General features: G+C 43.2%; 1 protein-coding gene across 2 annotated transcripts; it reads right to left on the bottom strand.

Annotated features, from left to right (window-relative positions):
• Positions 1–1,444: 1,444 nt before the first annotated feature.
• ARHGDIB (Rho GDP dissociation inhibitor beta) lies at positions 1,445–21,071 on the bottom strand. Of its 2 annotated transcripts, none has more exons than XM_052640417.1 (6): positions 21,004–21,071; positions 9,672–9,855; positions 8,911–8,994; positions 6,380–6,456; positions 4,747–4,810; positions 1,445–2,112 (listed from the first exon to the last, which is right to left on the bottom strand). In XM_052640417.1, exons 2-6 carry the CDS (start codon positions 9,847–9,849, stop codon positions 1,913–1,915), a joined length of 603 nt encoding a protein of 200 aa, XP_052496377.1. In that variant the 5' UTR covers positions 9,850–9,855; positions 21,004–21,071; the 3' UTR covers positions 1,445–1,912. The 2 variants fall into 2 exon arrangements, with proteins under 2 accessions (XP_052496377.1, XP_052496376.1); XM_052640416.1 differs by lacking the exon at positions 21,004–21,071 and adding an exon at positions 20,610–20,734.
• Between the last annotated feature and the right edge of the window lie 1,701 nt (positions 21,072–22,772).

Raw genomic sequence — 22,772 nt, 5'->3', positions numbered from 1 at the left:
TTCTTCCTGCGGGGGTTGCCCAAGCAGTGCATGTGTGCAGACTCAGTCATGTCTGACTCCAGGGAGGAATATTGGACTCAGCTGCCATGTCCTTCTCCTTGGATCTTCCCCACACACGGATCGAACTTGCATCTCCAGGCCGTTTTACCACTGCACCACCTGGGAAGCATGCCTAAGCAGAGTCCTGGGTAAATAAAACTTTTTCAGGCAATGAAGGTGGAAAGGAAGTTTCATGTAAAGAGCCAAAGCACTGAGATGCAAACGTGATGTGCAAATTACTAATTATTAGCAATTGAGCATTACCAGAAAATGGAATAATAAATCTGGGCAGAAAGGCATTCTGAGGCCAGATCCCAGGGGACCTTGTATACTAAGCGTAGGAGCTTCAGCTATATTTTGCAGGCGATGGGAAGCCACTGAAGATCTTAAGCAGGAGAGAAAAAATGCCTGATGTGGCCCAAGTGCCTGTATAAATCCAAGGGATTCTTGTAGGGAAAGGATATGCAAGTCTCAAGCTTAGCAGAAACTTCTATCCATGGGTTAGCAAAGAGTTGGACAAGGCTGAAGCATGCACTATATGATAATAAAATACACTGAGGAACTTCCCTGGTGGTGCAGTGGATGGGAATCTGCCTGAAGATGAAGGGAACACAGATTCCATCTCTGCTCCAGAAAGATCCCATATGCCTTGGAGCAACTGAGCTCATGAGCCACAGCTACTGACTCTGTGCTCTAGAGCCCAGGAGCTGGAACACTGAGTCTGTACTTTAGAGCCTGTGCTCTGAAACAAGAGAAGCAACTTCAATGAAGAGCCCGAGCACCACAATGAAGAGTAGCCCCTGTTCACCACAACTGGAGACAGCCTGTGTGCAGTAAGACCCAGCAGGGCCAAAGAGAAAATAAATTAATTTTAAAAAAGCCTCCTTGCTTCTATTTGACCCTTGTTCGATCTCTGGTTGGGGAACTAGATCCTGCATGCTGCAACTAATATCCACCACAGCAAGTGAGTCGTGTCTGACTCTTCGAGATCCCCTGGACTGTAGTCTGCCAGGCTCCTCTGTCCATGGATTTCTCCAGGGAAGAATACTGGAGTGGGTTGCCATCCCCTTCTCCAGGGTATCTTCCTGACCCAGGGATCAAACCCGGGTCTCCTGCATTGCAGGCAGTTTCTGTAAAGATGGTAACATCTGAGCCACCAGGGAAGCCACAGCAAAGCAAATTAAAAAAAAAAAAAAAAAAAAGAAGACCATGCTTAATTAAAAAATAAATAAATAAATTGAGATTTTTCTAGCATATGCACTGAAACAGGGGGTGAAACTGCTCCCAATAATGTAAAACCTCCTGTACTGAGCTCTGCCCACCTCTTCTGAGGAAACACTTGAATGGGAACCATCCAGTTACCATATTTGCTTAAAGGGAGAATGCAGAGAAAAGAGAGTCTCAGTCAGCTGTTATAACTGCTTTATTCTTGTTCTCTTGTGCTGTTTACAGTGTCTCCCAGAAAAGAAAAACCCCAGTTGGCAGGGAACATGATGAGAGACCTTCACTGAACCAGCAGTAACCACAGGAGAATCCAGGAGTGGAGGGAGGGACAAGGACCTGAGGCAGAAGGACTGTGCTAGTCTGCCCATTTTCTGATCTCCAGTTGCTCAAATGGGAATAAAAGAGGGACTATTAAATGATCATCTATGGGACAGAGAACTTGGGAGATCTGGCCATGTTCAGAAGGAGGGCAGGATGAAAGCCCAATTTTAAGCATCTTGTTCGGCTATCACTGGGAGACACCTTGTGGGAGAGGGTGCAGTGCTAAGAGGGTGGAGGGTGCTGGGGAAGGGGCCCAGCTGTGATCAGGGAGGAGGGACCAAGGGCTCTTCTGGGTGGCAAAGATAGGCAGAGCGAAGGGCCGAGGCGCTCATTCCGTCCAGTCCTTCTTAATGGACAGGTTCCACTCCCAGGTGAGGTGGTCATGCTTGTCGTCGTCGGTGAAGAAGGACTTGTTATGGTAAGTGCCTCGGGCCAGCATGCCCTTGGGGGCCTCCTCAATTGGAGTCAGAAACTCATATTCCTCTGGCCGAGGCCCGTAGCTGCCCACCATGAATGTTGCTTTATCCACTGGGAAGACAGAAAAGTTCATTAGGGTGAGAGCCTGTTAGATGGAAACACTGCATGTGACAATTTGGAGCAGAGCTCACTGTGATCAAAGCCAAGAGAAATACTTTCCAAGCCTGGCTAAATATCAGATTTACCGGGAGCAACTTTTTTTTTTTTCCTTAAAAAACATTTTTTTAAATTGGAATCTCTTCATAATGTAGTATACTTTGACCCACTCTCAATCTATGGTTAGTACTATTGTGAGTCCCAAGAATCAGTGTCCTTAAAACACATCACAGCTGACTCTGAGATTCAGGAAAGCTGAGGAATTAGTGCCCTAAATCAATGGGGATCAAGACTCTATGAAGATGTAGCAGATTATGTCATAAAAACAAAGCAAGCAAACAAACAAAAAGCAATTCCAGGTACTCCAAAGGTACGCACTTGTAGTTACAAGAGAAGTTAAGTCCAGGGGATCTTCTCAACCCAGGAATCGAACTTGGGTGTCCTGTATTGCAGGCAGATTCCCCACTGAGCCAGGCAGGCCCTAAAGTACAGTGTGGTGACCATAGTTCACAATACTATATTGTGTATTTGAAAGTTGCCGAGAGAGTTGATCTTAAAAGTTCTCGTCACAAGAAAAAAAATTGAAACTGTGTGTGGTGATGGGGGTTAACTAGACTAATTACGGTAATTATTTTACAATGTGTACAGGTACAGGTCATTATGTTGTATACCTAAAACTAACACTATGTTATATGCCAATTATATCTCAAATAAAAAAAAACAAACAAACCTGAAACTAATTGAGACCAGAGTTCTGATCTCAGCTCTGCTGCTGTCTACGTTTCGGGGATTCTGTTTCTTTTCTATATAATACACCTTGAGGAGCTTCCATCTACAAACTACCATTCTGTGGATAGTTGCAAGAGGTAAAGTAACAGCTGGTTAGAATGAATCATTCTGATGTTAGATGTTCATTCTGATCAGAATAAACAGAAATCATGGATGGAATAATTAGATGAAATGGGAAAGCCAATAATTTGGTTTTTAAAAAAAGTAGTGGTGAACTGAAACAGATGGTAAAAATAGCCAACCAGAGTTATTAAAAGGTGAGCAACTGGGATATATATTAAGAATAATGAGGACTAGAAAGTTTAAGTAAAGGTAGGTGGGCAGGCACGCAGCCGATGTTTAAATTGGCTGTTATTTTGAATTAGTTTGGAGGAATAGCTGCAGACATTCTTGACCAGCTTTTGCCCAAGTGACACATCAGAGTCTTCACACCCAAAGGAAAATGGGAAACAACTATTTTTTCGTGAGACTAGGTATTGGAAGAGCAAGGACGATCTTTCAGATTAACAATCTTCTGTGGGATTTGAGTCACTAAGTGGGTCTTCAGTTCAGTTCAGTTCAGTCGCTCAGTCGTGTCTGACTCTTTTTGACCCCATGAATCGCAGCACGCCAGGCCTCCCTGTCCATCACCAGCTCCCAGAGTTCACTCAGACTCATGTCCATCGAGTTAGTGATGTCATCCAGCCATCTCATCCTCTGTCGTCCCCTTCTCCTCCTGCCCCCAATCCCTCCCAGCATCAGAGTTTTTTCCAGTGAGTCAACTCTTCCCATTAGGTGGCCAAAATACTGGAGTTTCAGCTTTAACATCATTCCTTCCAAAGAACACCCAGGACCGATCTCCTTCAGAATGGACTGGTTGGATCTCCTTGCAATCCAAGGGACTCTCAAAGAGTCTTCTCCAACACCACGTTCAAAAGCATCAATTCTTCGGCGCTCAGCTTTCTTCACAGTCCAACTCTCACATCCATACATGACCATTGGAAAAACCATAGCCTTGACTAGACGGACCTTTGTTGGCAAAGTAAGTCTCTGCTTTTTCATATGCTATCTAGGTTGGTCATAACTTTCCTTCCAAGGAGTAAGCGTCTTTTAATTTCATGGCTGCAGTCTGGATCTTTACGCCATGCTAATTGATCATTGTCTTCCTTAGCCCTCATTGATGGATTTGGTTGAACTGACCTATGCATTACTGCTTCACACCTCTAGGCGACGCTGTTTCACACCGTTAGGTTAACGAAACGTTGGAAGTGCTTTCATCAGCCTTCCATCTTTCATTTTTCTCTGCTCTTATTAACAGAACACAACTGAACATGTACTGTTTAGGTGCAGCTTGTCAAGGAAACTGTAGATTAAGTAATGTGATATTATTTGTTTTAGTTGCAAAGTGAAAATGAGTCGCTCAGTCCTGTCTGACTCTGCAACCCCATGGATTGTAGCCTACCAGGCTCCTCCGTCCATGGGCTTTTCCAGGCAAGAGTACTGGAGTGGGTTGCCATGGCCTTCTCCAGAGGATCTCCCCTACACAGGGATCGAACCCTGGTCTCCTGCGTTGTAGGCAGACACTTTACTATCTGAGCCGCTTTTCTCAATTCTAGAAAACTCTTTCAATATGCTATCTAGGTTGGTCTATTTTTTTCCCCCCTATTCTTTGGCTAGGAAATTGAGCACGCAGCCCACCCCTACCCCCTGCCACCTGCCTATCACACGCTACTAGCACCTCCCATTTGGGTAGGTCCTTCCCGAAGTTTATGTGTCCCTGAGAAGCAGAGTTTGGGACAGTGGCAAGTGGGCATACTTTACCTTTCACCCCCGTCCGGTAGGTGTGTTGAACATACTTCAGTCCTGACACAATATCCTTGTTCACCTGTAGGTGGGAAGGAGCCAAGTGATTCAGATTAAAGAGGGTCTTCAATTTTTCCTCGTATTTCATGCGGATCTGACCTAGCTGAGGCTTCTCTAAGGATGAAAGGACTGAAGATTTAGTTCAGAATAAGTTACGACTATCATTTAGCCTGGCGATGAGGCAGAGATTAAAGAGAGGAAGTCACAAGACTCAGTGTTACCGAAGCTGGTTCCAGTTGTTGAATACTATGATTTTTGGTGTGGGGGAGGGGATGGTTACTTAGAACACTATCTCAGTATTCTACATTACATTTCTCCTTCCTCCGTGGCCCAGAAAAGGGTCTTGAGCTCCTTCCCCCTGAAGACTGGCCATAAGGCCTTTCTTGTTTTTAGGTTACAAAGGCATTAATGGAAACTAATTATTATGTAAATATCTGAAAATCCTACTCTCAGAAATGATCCACCGAACATATGAAAAACAAACAGGGGGAAAAGTCGTAATGGAAAGTTGGACCTAGAAGATGATTTTGCTTGTAACATAACTGTGATTGGAGTCTAGAGATGAGATGAGTCACAGGAAAACAGCCTCCTTGGATGAAAATAATGGGTGAAATCCATTGGCCTCTGGCATGTAGTTTGGATGGCTGTCATTCTCAAATGTTGTCTGGAATCTTGCCACTTTCCCAAGCCTTTCAGAGAAAATTTACTAAAGTGGAATGAAAATATAGACAGCTTGAGTGCTTTACTTTTCCATGATTCATTCTACCTAGGGCTGAACCAATCTGTTAATTTTATACCATGGTCATACTTATACAAGCAAATTAAAGTGGGCATGGCACCAGTAGCTGGATGGCTTGATTGATTGTTTACCCATGTCAGAATGAAACAGTATTGTTTGACAATAACCAGGGCTCCATTTTTATTTTGGACAGAACAATCAGAGCAGTCTCTCAGCGATACATTTTGTTTTGTTGGCAGTGAGGTAGTATAGCCATGACTACTTCTTGCTGAGGTTTGGAACAGGCACTCAGCAAAACATGTAGCATAAAGCTATCAAAAGCAGACAGAAGGAAAACAGCTTCACTAAAGAGAGTGTGATAAAATGAAGCCCGAGCTTTCTAATTCTTCTAACTTCTGCATGTGACTCATAGATATAGGGAAAAAACCCACATCCTTCTAGAAGCCTTTAAGCTGGTCTCCTGGGCATAGTAGAAGATGTGGTCTGGTGGGTAAAAGACCAAAAAAAGACAGAAATGGTGGTGGAGTAGTAATAGGGACTTCAAAAAAGAAAGACTCCTGTTTTTCTACTGCTCCACAGATCGTCCATTTAATATAAACATGGTTGAGATGGACAAAAGAAAGGTGTGAATATTCCTTGTTATTCCCTGCCTCTGCCTGTCCACCCTTCCTGATTGTCTTCCATCCCATGAGGAAGAAGCTTTGGGAACTAAAACCGAGAGCCAGATTTAGGGAGAAATAGAAATTAACAAAAAGTATGCCAATGTGATAATGCAAGAAATTTGATTTTTTTTCTTTTGATTACAGAAAGAATTTTAAAACTTTACACAAACATACAGGGCCAGATACTTACTTTGAAGTTAATTTTGACTCTATATTCAACACCTTCCTTTAGGACAAAGGTTTCTTTTTTAAGGGCTTCCAGATCCCCTGTAGAAGTGAATTTTAAAAGAGTTAATTTTCACTGGAAGGACATTCACAGGAGATGAATGAAGTCGAAGCTCCTGAGCCATTTCTGGACTCCTCAGAGCAACACGGTCCCTATGGTCCTCAGGTCAAAGAATGTTGAGATTAGTCGCTGCACAAACACACATTTGGAACGCCTAAAATCTTATAGCCAATGTGAAAGAAACATGATAGAGCTTTCCCTCCAAGTTTGACTGCAGCCTTAAGAATATGCAAGATTTTATCCTTCAAGACTCTGCGCCCAGTCTTCAAATATATAGGAGAAAAATATTATGTAAGAATGCCAACTATTTGTTTTTGTAAATTTGTTAATGTGTGTGGTGTTTTCTTTTCTTTTTTATTTTACTCTATTTTACTTTACAATACTGTATTGGTTTTGCCATACATCAACATGAATCCGCCACGGGTGTACATGTATAATATCATGTAGGAAAGGAATCGCCAGTCTGGGTGTTTTCTAAGCTTTAGAAAATGTGCTTGTTTGGTTCCTTTTTATCATTCTAAAAAAATATAAAATTAAAACATAGATTTATGTACTTAATTTTGCTTTTGCATTTTCAATTTCATACTTTTTTTTTTCTTAAGGAAAAGATAACATATCACTTAAGTTCTAAAGGCTTCAGGCTCCATAAAGCTGGGATCTGCCCCCTAATTCCTGTAACTTGGTTAGAGGTGGTCTTTGTTCCTTTCCCATTATGATCCTGTATAATTTGACATTTGAGGTGACTGTGTGTTTTGCACAGTTTTGTGCAGATGCTTCATGCATATAGCTGGCACCAGCCTCCTCTGTATACATCTAGGATTCACTTCAGTAGCTTTTTTTTTTGGTGATAGAAAACCAAGCTTTTGTTGTTGCTGGGAAAGAGGGACAGGGACCAAGTCTTCCCTGAAGGATCGATCATCGAGCCTTTCTGAACAGAGCAGGTTTCCTTAGTACTACTTCAGACCTTATCTTGCAAAATGACGGTTATACCTGTTAACTTTACACAATTTCTCACAGGAAGAGGTCTGAGGCCTGGTGAGAGAGAGAGAGAATTTCTTTCTGAGAGATGCTAGAACGTGGGGGTAGTTGAATGTGAGACTCTACTCTAATGATTTCGGTTGAACAGGAAGTGTGTCTTTTCAGCCTCCAATTTCCTCCTTATGACAAAAAGCCCATATAAGGTAAAGAGTGGTTGTCTTATGAGAGAGGAACTACCTTGCTCCTAAGCTTACTGTTCTAGAGGCATGCTCTGTTCTGTCTCATGAGTCTATTATATGAATCTGGTAATAATATATATATATATATTTCTTCACGAAAGACCTGCCTTTGATGTCTCCAACCCCTGGCTTCGTGGCCCTTTCCTTATTTCTCCCAGTGGCTTACTTTCCCCCAAATCAGCCACCTTTCCAGTTGCTCATCATCTCCTCCAGACCTGAGTCTCAGGAAAGGACTTGACCTTGGCAGCAATAAAGTGAAAGAAAATAACATGTTAAGTTGTACATCTTTAGTGAGGGAAGTTGCTTCTTTCAAAGAATCAGAGTTTTAAGCTAAAAAAGTCCTGCATATTTCACAATGGAATTCCTAGCATTAAACAGGAGGTCTTGGATTTCTTCTTGCCTTCAGGTAAGTTCTGTAGCTGACGCAGGATCAATATTTTCTCTGATCTTTATAGTATGTGTGTGTGTGTTTGTGTGTGCGTGTGTGCACTCAGGTATGTCTGACTCTTTGTGATTCTATGGACTGTAGCCTGCCAGGCTCCTCTGTCCATGAGATTTCCCAGGCAAGAATACTAGAGTGGGTTACCGTTTTCTTCTCTAGGGGATCTTCCCAACCCTGAAATGGTAAAATATTACCATTTCAGAAGCCTACAACTTGCTTCTTAATATTTTCATTAGCAGTCTTTTTCCACGAATAATAATTCTGCTATGCCATGGAGAGATAAAAATCTAAAATAAATATAATACAGGTAGACATATCTAGTACTTATGCTTGACCCCTTTCAATTAAATAGAAATGGAGGTTGGGGCTTCTCATTAAGCATGGTAACTACTGTGAAAACAGTGATTTGTGATCTGGTCCCAGCATACCTTACTAGAAATCACCTTACTGCGTGCCTGCATGTTCAGTTGTGTCTGACTCTTCGTGATCCCATAAACTGTAGCTCACCAAGCTCCCCTGTCCATGGGATTTCCCAGGCAAGAATGCTGGAGTGGTTTGCCATTTCCTTCTCCAGCGGATCTTCCCAACCCAAAGATCAAACCCAAGTCTCCTGTGTCTCCTGCATTGGCAGGTGGATTCTTGACCACTGTGTCACTTGGGAAGCTGTTTACCTTACTAGGTTTTTTTTTTTTTGGCTGGGACAAAGGACAGAAACCATGCTCTTGTCCTCATGATGACATGAGGCCCCACCAAACAGAAGAGCTGTGACCACTTACCAGTGAGGTCCATGGTGATTGGTCCTGGGGCACTTTCACAAACGAGGGTCAGGCGGGTGACAGTGACATTGGGGGCTGTTGGGTCTGCAGAAATTAAAAGGCACTGTGAGCACAGAGAAGAGGTATATGTATACAGTGTGTGTGTGTGTGTACATTTCAAGTAGGAAAGAGAGAAGATGAAAAAGAAAAATGGATCTCTGTCTCTAGAGGAGACATAAGGATGGAAGTGGCAGATTCACCAGGCTTGGTCTTAGTGGCCTTGGACCTTCCTGTGATGTTATTTCTGCTTCAGGTACTTGTAGGCTCACCTTATTCATCAATAGCAAACATTTCCTGAGTGGCTATGGGTAAGGTACTCTGCTGGTTGGTCAGGGTGCATCCATATCTTTGGGCCATGTCTGACTCTTCCGTTGTGTATTGGAAATGATGGATGTTAGGTAAGGAGAAGGAGAGAAGGAGAAAGAGAAGAGAGAATATGAAGGACCATGGAGAGAATCCAATTCTGAGTAATAGTCTGAAACTCCTTCTAAATCCTTCCTATGTGTTATTTTTGTCTATTTCAAGGCAACGTACGCCTTATCTCCAAAGAAAACTTAATTATCCATCTATAACTTGGTTTGGCACATGGAGACTGCAGCTCACTCCCTTAAGCTTAGAAGCACTTGGTACCCTCTCCTTTGCACCTGCTCCTGAGTAGCTCAAATGTTTGCCTTTTCTATGCCCCTTGACCTGCCCCACTCTGTCTCCTAACATACACATACCTGCTACCACAGGACCGTCCCCCAGGAGCGTTTTCTTGTACTTAATTAGACTTTCATCATCTTTGTCCATCTCCTGAAGCTCCTTCAGGGACTTCTGTGGGGGGGGTTTGTAGTTGAGCTTGCCATCCAGCTCATCGTCATCCTCTTCCACGTGTGGTTCTGGGGCCTTTTCGGTCATTTTGATCTAGAGGGAGACAGAAAGAGAGACAGTGATGATCTATTGGCCAAAAGTCCATGGATATGAGCTATGCTTGAGGGGCTGCTCTTAGTCTTGTCGTTGTTTAGTCACTAAGTCCTGTCCAACTCTTCGCGATCCCATGGACTATAGCCTGCCAGGCTCCTCTGTCCATGGGATTTCTCAGACAAGAATACTGGAGTGGGTTGCCATTTCCTTCTCCAGGGGATCTTCCCGGCCCAGGGATGGAACCCACATCTCCTGCACTGGTAGATGGATTCTTTACCACTGAATCACCAGGGAAGCCCACTCTCAGTGCTATTTTTGCCCTAATAAACTTCTGTAATTGTCAATGATTTTCCAGGAGACTTCCCTCTGATTCAGCCTCATTCTATTTCACAAAAGAAGAATATAACACATTCCAGGTTTTTCTTTGACATGTTTGAATGTTTTCATACTGTGATGAATCCCTCCTATTCACTCAATGAAACTGACAGTAAGTAACTCACTTGTGAATTGTACAAAACAAGTGAAGCAGCATAGCACAGGCTGTCCTGAACAATGAGCGAACAGCCCCAGTTCAGAGAGTTATAGAAATGATCATAGTCCTACAAACCCAGCCAGTCTTGCAGGTGTCAAAGTGCTCAGCATGTATCAATGCAATCCCAGTTATAATGGTGTCAAGTACTTGGTAAAGCAAGTTAGTTTTTCCCCATACATTGCATCTTTCCCTGAACTCCTGTAAGAGCTCAAAGGCAACTCATGAGAAGTTTTAGGCCCCTGTGATATCTGCCTGAGTGTCCTCCCCCTGCTCCCAACATTGCTAATAATTCCCTGAGGCCAGCTAGTGGGTTTGGTTTCTCTCTCACTTTAAAATTTTATTTGGCTGCCCTGGGTCTTCATTGCATCATATGGGATCTAGTTCCCCGACCATTGATCAAACCCAGGGCCCCTGCATTGGGAGCACAGAGTCTTAGACGCTGGACCACCAAAAAGTCTCTTGAATCTCCTGAAACACTTGAATACTTGTCATTTTATAAGCGCTCATTGATTGGGTTAATAGGTTCTATATCTAATGAGCTTCTGTTCTTTTGAAATAGCACAAAATAATAAAGGACTCCAACTTCTTCTAGACAAATTGCAATTGTCTCTTTAGTACCCTTCTATCCATCTCCACTTCTCCTTTAGCACCTCCTTCTCTTCTCCAGATCTCCTGTGACCTTATGCTCTAAGACCTCACCTGGGCGTACCCTGTTTTCTTCCTTCATCGTCTACAGTTACTCGTTTTGTGTTAAAACATCAAGGGAAGATCTAATACAATTATTTACACTTAAGTGTTAATGACTGATTGTAAATTTAAAAATTATTTTTCTTAAAGCATGTATAGTCTGAGCTTTTCAGAGTTGAAATGAACCGTGGAGGTGATATAGTCCAAAAACTTGCTAGTCACTCAGTCGTGTCCAACTCTTTGTGACCGCATGGACTGTAGCCCACCAGGCTCCTCTGTCCATGGAATTCTTCAGGCCATAATACTGCAGTGGGTAGCCATACTCTCCCCTCGTTTTATTACTGAGAAACTCGAAACCCAGAGCTTAAGAGAACTGCCCAAGTTCATGTATCTCAATGAGATGCCCTGTCCTAATAAAGAGGAAGGAATCTCTAGGAAGAATTTCAGGCCTGGGATTCGCAGAAATGGAGCTATTTGGGGGGAAAAAGGGAGATATTTAGACAAGGAGATAATTTCCTGGTTTCCTTTCATTCTGCTCCCAGGGTAACTCTCTTCCCTGCCTTGGGTAAAGTCTTTACTATTCCGAAGCGGTAGAACTCTAAGACAATACCTATCACATCTCATCTTATGTGACCCTGCCAAGTCCTATAAGGTTCCTCTCAGAGTGAAGCTATCTGTGGCCAAAATCAGTTGTGGTTTCAACTTTTAATGTTGCTATTATTGGCAATGGGAAGAAAAATAATTTGGAAGTCAAACAAATGCAATTTTAACAAAGAAAAAAAAAGGAAAGGAAAAGAAATGATATCTCTTGGCTCATTTATCCTCTTCCAGAAAAATAACGAGCTGAACACTAGGAGCCTTGATCAACTCTGCAAACAGTATTGCATCGGCTGGGCCCACTTCCTGTGCAGGAAGGAAGCCTGTAGGCCTGTTGCTATGGCAACTCTTGCTTCTGCCGAAGAATCAGCACCACTCAGAGCTGAGCCTCTAGAGAACAGCACAATAAACAGACTGACTAATTCAAGTCCTACTCCAAACAACACTCAGGGAAAGTGAATGAACTGGCTGGAAAAACGATGAAGGATGCAGTGGGTGGAGGTTGTCGGCTGTGGGTAGTTTAAGGACAACCATTAAGCCACAGATAAAGAACAACGCAGATGAGACTAATTAGATGAGACAGGTTCTCCTCTGGTGACACCGAGAAGCCTGACCAAATACCCAGGGTAGAGGTCACATAAAAAAACTGCCGACAGAGCATCAGCAAAGCTATCACCATGTGAGGACATCTCAGCACTGCAGAGAGGCCTTTCTGGAATGTATTACTTGGTTCTCACAAGTCATGTGCTTGGAGTTTGACTATGAGAGGATGACATCACATCCAGCCACTAATTAGCTCAAGGTGATTTTAATAATCTGTAGGGAAATGACAACCCACTCTAGTATTCTTGCCTAGGAAAATTCCATGGACAGAGGAGCCAGGCAGGATATAGTCCATGGGGTCGTAAAGAGTCGGACATGACTGAGTGACTGAACACACACACAGGAAATTGTAATTCTGCACCCTCAAACCTCAATTTTGAAAGGAGAAGGAAACAGAGACACGCAGAGAGAAAGATCTGGTCTAGGACAGTACTTTCTAACTTTTAATAGTGTCATACTTGGCAACATAATTTATCTGTCATCTTGATCCTGATTTTTTAATTGGTGAGACATGTCACTTCTAAATTTTTATTACATCTAAACAGATATAATAATTGCTCAGTAAAAATGAGCCACACATTTATTTAATGTAGAGCAGAGAAATGGCAACCCACTCCAGTATTCTTGCCTGGAGAATCCCATGGACAGAGGAGCTTGGTGGGCTACAGTCCATGGGGTTGCAAAGAGTCAAACACGACTGACCAAGCAACTTAACTAACTAGAGAATTGAAGAGCAGAGAATAATGTGGGATTTCGATATGAAATTGTGGCAGTCAAGAGGAGGAAATTTGGGACCACATGAAAATAATTTGGTCTAATTATATAGCGTAAGAAAAAGAGATATGAAGTCAGATGACTGCAAATCAGTTCACTCTGAAGAGCTGATTAGAAAAAAGGAAAAAAGGTGAAAATGTCAGAAAATGATAAGGAAAGGACTGGAAAGCACTTCTCAGGGAAAGCCCTTCTGAAAGCAAAATGAAGGTCACAAATATTTGATGAGCATCTAGCATTTACAAGACACTGATCTTTAGCACATACTGATGTTTAAGTTATTCTCCAAAGTGGAAAAAGTTGGGGGATGAGCAATCTAGCCGTACCAAAAATGCCCAGCTGGTTTGATTGGTGGTTCTTAATCTTTTTGGAGATTGTAAGTCTCTTTAAAAATCTAGTAAGAGTCGTGGTCTTTACAAAAGGAGAAAAGCAAAAGCCCATGAAATTGTGCAAGCAGCACAGGGATTCACGGAGCTCTGAAGTCCTTCGTAGACTCTATTGGAGTTCGTGACTAAGAACATGACTTGAAACTATAACTTGGAAACAATGAAGCAAAGCATTGAGTGTTAAGCATGGACTTCCCTGGTGGCTCAGATGGTAAAGCATCTGCCTACAATGTGGGAGACCCAGGTTTGATCCCTGGATTGGGAAAACCCTCTGGAGAAGGAAATGGCACCCCACTCCAGTACTCTTGCCTGGAAAATCCCATGGACGGAGGAGCATGGTAGGCTATAGTCCATTGGGTCGCAAAGAGTTGGATACGACTAAGTGACTTCACTTTCTTTTTCACTTTTTGCTTCTCTCTGAAGCCTGGCCAGACCAACGACACAACTCAGCCTCAAGCCAAGGATCATGTCTGTGAACCTGAAACCCTGGACCTGCAGAGGCAGGAAGAGATACCGAGTAATGTCTGGATCTCAGGGAACATAACCATAGTCCAGTAGAAGAGCTGTGGTTTGGGAAGAGTTCTGGGTCAATCTACTTGATTTTGGATAATTATCCCCTCAATGAACTAGGCCTCATCATGCATGAGTTTTCATTCTGGCTTTGTCACTAACTAGCTATGACCCTGTGAGCAAATGTTCCAACCACTGTGAGCTTCCTTTCCTCATCTTGGGAGGTGACGGGTTAGGGGAGACCATCTCTAGGTGCTTCCTTTTCTAAGGTTGCTACCTGTAGTCAGGTATCAGCTCAGTTGTTCTTCAGTTACCTTATTTCACCTGTATAAAAGGCTATCTGCCTCTGTTTTATTATTTCATATTTGTTATTCAAAGAGTCTGCATTTGCAATTTTACAATTCATTTCTGGGAAATTTCAGATCCTCCCAAAGCCCCAGCTGGTTAATATATCTTGACAACAGTTTCCCAAGCTAACTGTGGATGTATAGTGAACTACAAGCATCATTTTTCTCCTTTTAAAAATAGTTTAAAACTTTTTTGTTTGTGTTGTGTGTGTGTGTGTTTTGTTTGTTTTTCTTGTTGTTTGTTTGTTTGGTTTTTGGCTGCACTATGTACCTTGCAGGATCTTGGTTTCCTGACCAGGAATTGAACCCTGGCCATGGCAGTGAAACCACAGAGTCCTAGCCACTGGACCACTGGGGAACTCCCTCATTTTTCTCTTTTTACCCTTCCATTTTGTAGGAATTTTAGGGAAATGCCAGGTTATTCTCCAATTGCATCATCTAAAGAACAGCTTTTTTGTGCGTGTTGGAGTATAGCCAATTAACAATGTTATGATAGTTTCAGGTGAACAGTGAAGGGACTCAGTCATACATACACATGTATCCATTCCACCCCAAACTCCTCTCCCATCCAGGCTGCCACACAACATTGAGAAGAGTTCCCTGTGCTGTAGAGTAGGTGTTTGTTGGTTATCCATTTTAGGAATAGCAGTGTGTACATGCCCATCCCAAACTCCCTAATTATTCCTTCCCCCCACTACCCCCCACCCCCCAAACCATAATTTCATTCTGTTAAGTCTGTGAAGAACATCTGGCTTTGTTATTGATAACAATAATTCTAACAGCTATCACACATAGTGCTAAACCCTGTCCCGAGGATTATCTCACTTAGTCCTCACCACAGCCTTAAGGATGGCTGTTATCATCATTGCCTTCTACAGATTAGGAAACTAAACTTGAAGTAAATAACTTGCCCGAGAAAGCATGCTGTGTAAGTGACAGCATGAATATGAGCCCAGGGGGGCTTCTGACAGGAGGCTCCAAGCTCTGTCACTCCAGCTGTCTTTATTAAGAAGTAGTAATGAAATTAGAGAGCTCATTGGTTATCTTGAGAATCTCCATGGGGGATGCTGCACAGGCAGAGGTAAGTGCTGCTTTGCAAAACTCTGCAGGGCGGCTTTAGCAAGTCAGGGAAGTGTCATCTAAAGAAAATTTCGGTGCAACTCTACCCCATGTCCCCTTGCACAAGCTGCTAAACCTCTGGTCCAGTTTTGGCCTCTGCAAAGTGAGACGGTTGCATTGAAAGATCTCGGAGGCTCCTTCATAATTCAATGACTCTAATGCTGTCCTTAGGACTTCCCTGGTGGCTCAGACGGTAAAGCGTCTGTCTACAATGCGGGAGACCTGGGTTTGATCCCTGGGTCGGGAAGATCCGCTGGAGAAGGAAATGGCAATCCACTCCAGTACCATTGCCTGGAAAATCCCATGGACAGAGGAGCCTGATAAGTTACAGTCCATGGGGTTGCAAAGAGTCGGACACGACTGCACGACTTAATTTAAACAAGGCTGTAAACCAAGAAAGGGAAAGAGGAAGTGGATGTGAGGCTGGGGAGAACCCAGATCATCAGCAAAGAACATTCTAGATTGGGCTGTGCTCACCTCCCTCTGGGGCTTGCACCCTGTTCCACAAAGAGCAGGGCTCTGTCGCTTGTTTTCATGCTGTGTTTGACTACAGGTTTTTACACAGTAAAAATGAAATGAAAGTGAAAGCGCTCAGTCATGTCCAACTCTTTGTGACCCCGTGAACTGTAGCCCACCATGCTCCTCCGTCCATGGGCTTCTCCAGGCAAGAATACTGGAGCGGGTTGCCATTTCCTTCTCCAGGGGATCTTCCCGACCCAGGGATCAAACCCAGGTCTCCTGCATTGCAGGCAGATGCTTTAACCTCCGAGCTACCAGGGAAGCCCTAAAGTGAAGTGGGGAATTATCAGTTACATATTTAATAAGGCCCCAAAGCACATATGCGTTTCTTTTATGTTTTCATGTGCTCACCTCTCTAGTTATCATTATTTCCTGCTTCACAGATGCCTATACAGGTGAATTTTCACAGCAAACCCTCACACACCCATGTTTACTGCTCAGTGAAACAGGGTCAAGCATTAGATGGGCTGAGGCAGGAACTTAATCCTCTCAGGCTCAATTAAAATGCCAAATTAAATTAGGGTGGGTATTCATGGCATGGGTAAAACAGCACAAATCAGAGTTTTTGCTTAAAAATTCAGGGAAATTTCCAAGACACCGGAAGTAACATACAGCTAAGAATTTACCAGCCTCAGGAGGCAGCACACTCTTCTGGTTCATAATGCAGTTCCGAATAAGTGGAAGGCAAAGACGAGGTAAGACTCTTGGATTTAGATGAAACAAACCACCCGGTTAATTCATAAAACGATAACCCTTTGTTGTGTTTCTTGGGACTTGAGCACTGAGTCAGATAGACTAGAGATTCAAAATGTGTGTCCATGATTGACGTTCCAGGATGTAAGGGTGTTATTACCCTCACTGAGCCTGAGTGTCCATGATTGACGTTCCAGGATGTAAGGGTGTTATTAGCCTCACTGAGCCTGAGTTTTCCTACCAGTAAAGTGGGAAACATAAGCTTTTCTGATGGAGTTGAAGAGTTAGAGAAGACGTGAAAAGTTCTAGGACTATTCTGGCCAACAGTAGATGTTCAGTGACCCTCTGTTCCCTTCTTCTCCTCCCTTCTTCATGATACTCCATGTTTGCTGGTTTCAGCTTCAGCGAGGTACCTGACTGCCAGACACCAAGGCTTTCTTTGGGCTCTGCCATGTTGACAAAGTCCTCTCCTTCCTTCTTAAAAATAGATTTGGTTTCTTTGAGGAGCGTGGAAGAGACAAGACGTTCTGGGAACTGCCAGGATTGTTTAGGAACTGAATCAGCCTATAAAATGCAATCGTCACTATTCTAGTTCTTTAAAGAGCAATTTAATTTTAGATTCTATTTATTGCTCCGTTTCCTAAGTGAAGCCAGAGGTCATTCTGGGACTGATGGGAAATGATAGGAGACACAGGCACAGCAAATAGAGAGATTTTCCTTTGGCTCTGGAGGAAAGCACAGTGGAGACTTAACTTAAGCCCCGAAGTTGCGTAATCACATAACCTGATGCACCGGCCAGGAGGATTAGACAGAAAAGGTAGAGTCGAGGGAGGGATAGAAAGAAATGGGGAAGTGCCAGAAGCAGGGGGTTTCCAGCAGAGAAGTACCTATGTGAGCATCAGCATTCTATGTCACTCGGTCATCTTCACTTCCTGATGTCTAGGATATGCCCACTTTCCCCAAACTGGAGGTCATCGGTCTACAGCAGGTCATGGTGAGCTGGACCATCTCTGAAGGACCACAGACAATTTGGAGCCAATCAAGGAGGATTTGGGTCTGCTCTGCTGCCTGGTGATTTGGCTTCATTGGGGAATCTAACTTTATCCCTCGGGACACAGCACACTGTCTCGGTTCCAAATTCCTTTCTGGTGTGTCACTATTCCCTAATGACTCGGAGGAATTGATGCGTCCAGTTAGGAGCTGCTCTATACTACCTCCACCCCACCACGAGCTTCTGCAACTGCAGAGGCCAGAAGACAGCAACCAAGCCAGTGCCTGAGAGGACAGTGTCCTCTTACATGCATTAAACATTAAGATCAAGCCAGAGGCAGGGTACAGATTCTTAGGAGCAGAATTCTTTAGTGTTTCCCTTGAAGTAATTATTTCCCAAGATGTAATACATTATTCCTTCCTGGGCATTCATAGGACAGTTGGTCCTCTCTTGATACCAAGAGCACGGCACTTGCAGCATCCATGGATTTTGGTATCAAGGAGGATGGGGGTGGTCCTAGAACCAATGCCCCACGGACATCTCGATTCATATGCAAAAGCAGAGAGAACTCAGTGGCTGCATTCAGCTTTCCTTAGTGTCTACTATGTACAGTCACAGTGCTAGGTGCTTCCATGAATACTCATTTTAAATGATCTGCAAAGAAAATTCCATAAAGGGAGCCGTTACTGGGCAAAAGACTACACTGCAATTACTCAGTCCACTCACAGAGGTTTTAAATTAAACATGAAAAATTATGGCTCAGACGGTAAAGAATCCACCTGCAATACAGGAGACCAGGATTCCATCCCTGGGTTAGGAAGATCGCCTGGAGAAGGTAAGGGCAACCCACTCCAGTAGTCTTGCCTGGAGAATCCCACGGACAGAGGAGCCTAGCAGGCTACAGTCCATGGGGTCACAAGGAGTCAGACCCAACTGAGCAACTGACAATTTTCCAAAGACAATTTTTATAAGCACACATGGTGAATATTAGCTCATCTAAGAAAACCCAAGTGAATTTTTACCAGATCTGGTTGTGGGAACCAGAATGTGGAAACCAGTAGGGAGGGATTCAGTAATTTTTTATTAAGTGGATAAATATTGAAGTTTCAAAAAGAACACAAAACCCATCTGTGGGGGGGGCGGTGCCAGTATGGACTCTAACACAAGATCTGGGGTGACAATAATACTGACCCAGAACAAGGATGCTCAGAATGGGGGCTTAAAGAACATTTCTGCCATGAGGCATTTCCTAAAATGTCCTTCTGAGGCAGCATAGCTACTGATTGTTTTTTGCATCAGTGTGTGACTTCAGTCATTGCATACTTCTGAGCCTTCTTGTCCTCTCAGTGTCCTCACAGGATTCAGTTTTATATGTTTCTCACCCCAGATCTGACACACAGAATGCCCTCCACATAAGCTGGTTCTCTTTATCTTCTTAATTTTTACTGCCCCCCACCCCCACTCCTCAGGGTGTCTCTCTATCGGCCGGCTGAAGTTGAAATCTATGGTGCTCCCATGAATTGGCCAAGGCCCTCAGTTCCCATCAGACTGACTTAGCTATTCTGAGCTTCCACTGAAAACAGAACCTGCTCATTGCTCAGAGCATACTGCCTGAGGGACAAGCTCATGCTCTCCCAAATGAGAGAGAACCATAGTCCAGTGCCTGGAGGTTGTCGGCTTTTGTTCAGCTATAACCTGGTCATCCTTCATGGGCTGTATCTGTGTAGTATGGGTGGTGAATGAACTTTTCTTTCAGAATTGCACACATATCAGGAAAGAATAAAACGATCTTACTGTGCTTGTCTCATATCTAGATCTGGGAGGGGCCTTTTCTTGTAAATGTAATGAAATCAAGCAATGGCGAAGATAAATGGCAACTGCCTGTGACTGAACTTCCTGGGGGCCAGCACAGACCTCTTGACTTCCCTTGCTTGAGCATCCAGTATGCTAACTCTGAATCCAGTGTTTCTTGGTCTCTCCATGAAGATGCAACCATAGGACCCCCAAGTAAGGGCATCTGCCTTCCCCTTGAACAGAACAGCTTGAACAGAACAGCTCAGAGTTTATCAGACTTATACCACAAATTACCCTAGGTCCAGAGTTTAACCCACTCCAGTATGCTTGCCTGAGAAATGCCAGGGACAGAGGAGCCCGGTGTGCTCTGGGGTCACAAAAAGAGCCTGATATGACTTAGCAACTAAACAAAAAACCAGAGTTGAAGTACAGACCATGTTTGTAACATGTGCTGCCTGGAACATCCTTTAAAAGAGAAGAAAGTATTCCAGGTCACACCTAAAGCACTTCTCATGACTGCCAAAACCATACCCCAACATTTGGAAGGCCCACTGACTGGGTGTCCTAGCTGAGCCTACTTGAATTTTTCTAGAATGCATCTCTGAATAAGGGGCTTCCCTGATGGCTCAGCAGGTAAAGAATCCACCTGCAATGAAGGAGACAGGAGACGCAGGGTTCAATCTGGGTAGGGAAGATCCCCTGGAGGAAGAAATGGCAACCCATTCCAGTATTCTTGCCTGAAAAACCCCTGGACAGAGAAGCCTGTCAGGCTACAGTCCATGGGATCTCAAAGAGTCAGATATGATTGAGCAACCAAGCATGCATTTCTCAATAAATTGTTGGGTGTCTTCTGGGTTTCCTTTTAGCCCTCTCAGATGTAAAGAGCTAGTCTTGGCAACAGCAGCAGTTATCTTTCTGCCCATCTCACTGGCTTTTGCTAGTGGTAGAAATGCCATCTCAGTAGACTGATGAATCAATAGCCATGCGTTCTGCTATGTTCCCCCCTGGATTGTTAAATCTCATTGGACCCCAGGGGAGGCTTTCATTATATATTTCCTTTATGTGCCCCGAAAATTCCTCCCGTGGAGAACAGTTTCATGTTTGACGATTTCAAATCGATTTTTTTTTTTCTTTTCAACCCATCTCTTTAAGTCTGCTTAAAAACAGGAAACCACACATCTCCACCCCAGCACCAACCAACTCACCATGTACCAGCTTGGTTCGTATCAGCTTGGTTCTACAGTCTTTTTGCTTCTGAGCTTGGCCAGATGCCGGCTTCGACCTTGTAGGAACCCAGCCAGGCACTGCCGGCGGGTGCCCTTGGAATCCTTCTCCAGGACATGAAGGATGGGTCTCCCGGGCGGGCGTGCACGCCCTCCCTCATAGACCAGCCTCCCCTGAGTCACTGTTGCCATTCCCTGCCTGGATTTCCCCTTCTCTGCAGCCTCCTTAATAACTTTCTTATCACGGTTTGTTTAAAGAGGAACAACCCCTCTTAAAATAAATAAACTGTACAGGGCAGTAGCCAGGTTTAGAAACTTCTTGCATTTGTCTGTGCTCACCTGCAGCCTTCCCCACCCCGAAGGGATCTCAACTTACTGTCAGTGGTCCACGTCTCCGTCCTGGGTGCCTCTGCCTCTCAAGCCTGACTTCTGAGCACTGGCAGTTAGAACAGGAAGGAAGTTGTGAGAAAAAAAAAATATTTTAAACCTACTCAAAGAGGAAACCCTGGGCTGTCTCAAATCCTGTTCCTTTGCACTGCGTATCTCTTGATCAGCCAACTCTGAGCAGCACTCTTGACGACTCATGGTACATGCTAGAGCATGGCCAGCCAGGTGAACACGCAGCTGCCTGAGGGTTCAGACAAGGGTCTGCAGCCTATCATTGTGAGTGCTGTGAATAATTGTGTGGCTGCGTCTCAAAATCAAGCCATTTCAGTGCATACACTTCTGAGGCAAGTTGTCTAAAACCAGTAGCAGAAAATTCGCATAGGCCTTACTTTGTACGACTGACTTCTGTTCCTTTGGGGTCTCTGCCAGCTCTCTTATCAGCCAGATATGTCGAAAGTTTGCTGGCAGTGAATACTGCTAAGGGGTGCTAAGAAATTATGAATTTTAACTACACGTATTTAGCCCTAAATCTTAACATTCGTCCTCAAATTGATTTTTAGAGTTTTGTTGGTCAGAATTTCATTATGTGGCTTTGTATGCCAGCACAAATCATCACATGTTATGTATTGCAGTTTTCACTAATTTTTCTTTTAAATGAAAAAAGTCAAAGCCCTGTTTTGATTAAACCTAATAAGCATTGCAGATAAAAAATAAAACTTCATTAATTCATAGTCTTCTAAGTCAGAACTTGTTATAATTTAACAAGTGCTAAAACTGACTTTGTACCTTATTTGAGGAAATGGCTCATGAAGTGATTTGAATGGGAACAAGTTACAGAGGCCATATTTAAATCATTTGAGGAAAAAAAAAGAAATCATTTGAGGGAAGTTTTTAAAGCATTCAAAGCACATTTTCATTAGACATCTCCACAACTGCTGCCAATAATAAATGCTTATTATTAATATTTAAATATTCAGTATTCTGGGGCTTCCCAGGTGGTGCTAGTGGTAAAGAACCCACCTAGCAATACAGGAGATGTAAGAGATGTGGGTTTGATCCCTGGGTGGGGAAGATCCCTTGGAGGAGGGCATGGCAACCCACTCCGGTATACATGCCTGAAGAATCCTTTGGATAGAGGAGGTCTGATGGGCTATAATCCATAGCATCACAAAGAGTCAGACATGAGTGAAGTGACTTAGCACATATGCATTCAGTATTTACATCGTTCCAATATGTTTAGAGCTGATTAATTATGCAAATATATTTGGAGAAACTGACATTTATTTTGTTGTCTTTGAAATGTAATGCATTTTGTTTACTTCATTTTGTATATTGATGGCACCAGCTAAATCTTATCTTTAGTCAATGGAACTAAAGTAATCAAGGAAGTGGTGATCATTTGATGGAAGAAAAGAGATTAATCTAGGAAAATATGAAAAGAAAAACAGTAAAAGTGCTGAAAACAAAAAACAGATTTAGTCTATAAATTTCAGGATGATGTAGATACAAAAGAGCTTTTGAAACAAAGAGGATGACCATATTATAAATAGAAGCAAATATTAATTTACTCAGTAGACAGTAAATTTTGTAGCACAGAACTCTCAAGAGAGGACATATTTCTTCTTTCAAGAATATTTTTTGAGCACACATAGTTCCTCCAGGTCCTCTTCTAGACATTGCATCTAGATACACACACGGTTGGTAAATACAAAGTATCAAGATACAGCTGCAGGCAACAGTCATAATCTCAAAATCTCT

The sequence above is a fragment of the Budorcas taxicolor genome, chromosome 5, assembly GCF_023091745.1.
Source record: "Budorcas taxicolor isolate Tak-1 chromosome 5, Takin1.1, whole genome shotgun sequence".
Classification (NCBI taxonomy): Eukaryota; Metazoa; Chordata; class Mammalia; order Artiodactyla; family Bovidae; genus Budorcas; species Budorcas taxicolor.
The sequence above is the reverse complement of the archived record's forward strand: the minus strand, read 5'-3'. Positions and strand labels throughout refer to the sequence as shown.